Below are 3,452 nucleotides of genomic sequence, written 5' to 3'. Positions count from 1 at the left end.
GCGTGCATATTCACATAGGCGAGCGATTAGAGAGATAAAACATGTTAGTAGTAACACAATCTACAGACCTACTATGCCAAGGTAACGAGACCTAAATTAAAATAACCCGACACACGAAGCCGAACGACTACGGTGAGGCAAACACGACCCTTGCCTAGCGAAGTAATAACGTAGTATATAAAACGGAGTAGAAGAGATTGGTGTAGGATATACGGAGAGAGAGAGAGAGATTGTAGATATACGGAGGAGAGAAGAGAGAGAGAGAGAGATTGTTAGATAACACTAGCCAGTGTCAGGTTCTATTGACGCACCCACCGGCAACACTAGAATCGTGCGAGTGCGCTCGGATATATACCTTTATCTGCTGGCGTAAGAAAACCTTAAACGAATTTGTGTCAATTCAACACGTAGCATCGGGTTAACGACTCCCACTAGAGGACGACATACGACAAGGTTAAGACACTATGACGGTGGTCGAGAGATCACAGGAGACGGGAGTAGGGAAGGCATGCAGGTAAAGGAGAGAGGCTCGCGGTAGTGAGAGTTGAAGTGGACGGGCTATGTACGCGACAGGGACAACGCGCCCGCGCGACTAAGCATCAGCCAACAGGGGAACAATTCCACCAAAAAAATTTGCATAGCAAATGTGCTATACAAAATGAATTTGCAATAGCAAGTGGATAAATTTGTATAAAGCATTTTTTCAGACAATCACAGTGCAAATTTACAACCGCAGTGCATGCTTTGGCGGTGTTATCGTGTCGGCCATGTGACAGGACACGCACTTAAGCCTAGACACGACTCAGCGACTGCAACCGTGCCCGGGCAGCGTTTTAAACAGCGTGCGAGCCTGCACTCCGCCGCTCGCCAATGTCGAGTGAAAATAATACGGGCCGGGCGAGTGAAAGCAAAAAGCTGAGCTCGCCATGTTGGCGAGTAAAAATGTCTAGAACTTTAAATCAATGTTGGTTCCTGATACTTATAATCCAAACATGATGAAATACAGTTTTAGCGATTGCTGAAGGCGGTCTACCACTCCTCGACCACGAGCATCCTCTACTTTATTTATCAAGTCTCCAGATAAAGCAGCCCGCGAGAGCGCTCCGCGCCAGCACAGCGTGGCTGTTAAATACCGTCCTGGGCGGCAATATGATTGATGTACGGGGGGGTGCAGCGATGTTTAAAAGTCACGTTGGCCTTAGGGTAACAAATCAATAAAACGCGTAACGGCATTCATTGACGGGGCAAAAGCAGCGCCCGAGAATATAAAGTAAATTTAAACATGGTAGTTCCGTTTACATCGCGGCATGGGCTGCAATGCGCGAGAGCGAGAGCGAATGGCATAAAAAAAATTATCGTAGCAAATGGCTGAAAAACACGCGAGAGTGAGCGATGGAGATACCCGGGAAAATGATTTCCCATGCCAACGTTCGAAAAACGCACTCCGATTGGTATAAACGTAATTCTCGTTATCCTAACATCACACAATAGTATTTATCCCCTATTATGACACACATGTCCACGAAATTTAATAAGTAATGGCACGGCGAAACATTAATTGCTTTAAAGTTAAACATACAAGGTTAACATTAAACAACCGATGATAGAGGAGCAGAGAGCGAGCGCAGCGAGCGAGAGCGACACAACTTTACACAGCACACAGCCACGCACCGCACGCTCACACACACAGCACGCACGCACGTCACGCACGCACAGCACCGCACAGCACAGCACTCACACACACACACCACACCACACTGTAAATAATAGGCGTACGAGTATACAGCGTATAACATACAATAATTTTAGCACGGTAAGGTAACCGCTACATATACATCAAACAATAAAGAGCACATGACAACAAAACTGCTTCCAGCGCAATTGTCTCATAGCCAAAGCGTGTAAAGCGTGGTAAAAACATGCGCGGGACGATGCCAACTCCACCCATAAACAAGGCCGCGACTCGTGACGCGTACGCGCCACGCCTCATAGTTACGCGGTAGCTGCCGAGATCGAAGCACTGACACATAGAGTGGTATCTAGTAGATGCGGCAGCAGGCACGCCGCATCAGCCTGCCGCAGCTGCCACATCGGCAGCGCCGAGATCTAATTCCTCATCGACGGACCACGCACCGACGCTGTCACCTCCCTCACTGCGTGTGGAGTGTATGTGACTGTGTGAACGTGTGTGCGTGCGTACATGCGTGTGGAGTGTATGTGACTGTGGGAACGTGTGCGTGTATGCGTACATGCAAGCGTGTGTGTAGAAGAGGATGGGGCACCCACTAATGTCACCTGCATCTGCACTTATTGCTCACCTTATATGTAATCTTGTCACATCGCATATCAACGTAAATAATCTGCAGCTACTGATAATGGCCTGAGAGCTTGTGCAAGTCGATATATTGATGGGCTAGACGAACGAAATTGACACACTTTAGAGCTAAACCTTAGTTTTCTAATGTACTCTCATACCTTTTTTTCATAAATTCTTACCGCGAGTTAGTTTGTCGTTATATGGTTTCCAGCGGTGAGTCTGCACCTAGTCTGGTTTTTACGGACTGCCTTTCGTCTTATCTGCAGCTCGTCTTTGTTTTCTTTACTTACTATACCTAAATACTATACCTTTTGAACTTTGAATTTCCAAACGACGATTTCTTTCATTTTCTTTCTTTTTATCTAGTATCTTGGACTGTGATGAAGAGACCGGCTTCAGAAGGTACAAAGTCGTTTCGATTTCGTTTAGCGTTTAACGGGTCGTGTATAAATTCGTGATCGCTCTGTGTGTATGTACGTGTGTGTATGTTACTTAACCATGTGGGTGGTGTGATCATGTGTGATGTGTCTTGCTTGCTCTGTTCGTTGGCATGCTGGTTTTGATCACATCGAAAATGAAATCCTAAAGTTTAAACCCATCGGAAATAAATCAGAATATAAATCGTATGTTAGTCATAGATCATATATATATTAACCAAAATAACTCGTCAAATCAGGTCGATCGCATCGCTGCGATTTAAGGAGTAGATGGGTGTGCTCGATAACAGAGTATGTGTGTGTGTGTGTGAGTGATGGGGGTGGGTATGTATGGGTGGTTATGTACGGGAGGTGACGATAGGGATGTATGGGGGTGGGTATGTATGGGTGGTTATGTACGGGAGGTGACGATAGGGATGTATGGGGGTGGGTATGTATGGGTGGGTGTGACGACAGATGAGGATGTATGAGATGGGTATGTATGGGTGAGTGTGTATGAGAGGTGAGGCTGTGTGAGATGTGGATAATGATGTAGGTGAGTGTGTATGATAGGTGAGGGTGTGTGAGATGTGGATAAGGATGTATGGGTGGGTGTGTATGATAGGTGAGGCTGTGTGAGATGTGGATAATGATGTATGGGTGAGTGTGTATGATAGGTGAGGCTGTGTGAGATGTGGATAAGGATGTATGGGTGAGTG

General features: G+C 46.2%; 1 protein-coding gene across 3 annotated transcripts in view; it reads left to right on the top strand.

Annotated features, from left to right (window-relative positions):
* Nucleotides 1–3,452, top strand: part of LOC106806133 (NAD kinase-like) — a 35,484-nt gene that overhangs the window by 16,015 nt on the left and 16,017 nt on the right. The window contains exon 3 of one of the 3 annotated variants that reach the window (XM_014807988.1): nt 2,684–2,719. The exons of the other annotated variants lie outside the window; for them this stretch is intronic. Coding sequence (XP_014663474.1) covers nt 2,684–2,719 — 36 coding nt within the window. The remainder of the gene's footprint in view (nt 1–2,683; nt 2,720–3,452) is intronic. 3 annotated transcript variants of the gene reach the window in all.

The sequence above is a fragment of the Priapulus caudatus genome, unplaced genomic scaffold (genome assembly GCF_000485595.1).
Source record: "Priapulus caudatus unplaced genomic scaffold, Priapulus_caudatus-5.0.1 Scaffold143, whole genome shotgun sequence".
In the NCBI taxonomy this organism is placed as follows: domain Eukaryota; kingdom Metazoa; phylum Priapulida; class Priapulimorpha; order Priapulimorphida; family Priapulidae; genus Priapulus; species Priapulus caudatus.
This window is presented reverse-complemented; position numbering and strand designations above follow the sequence as displayed.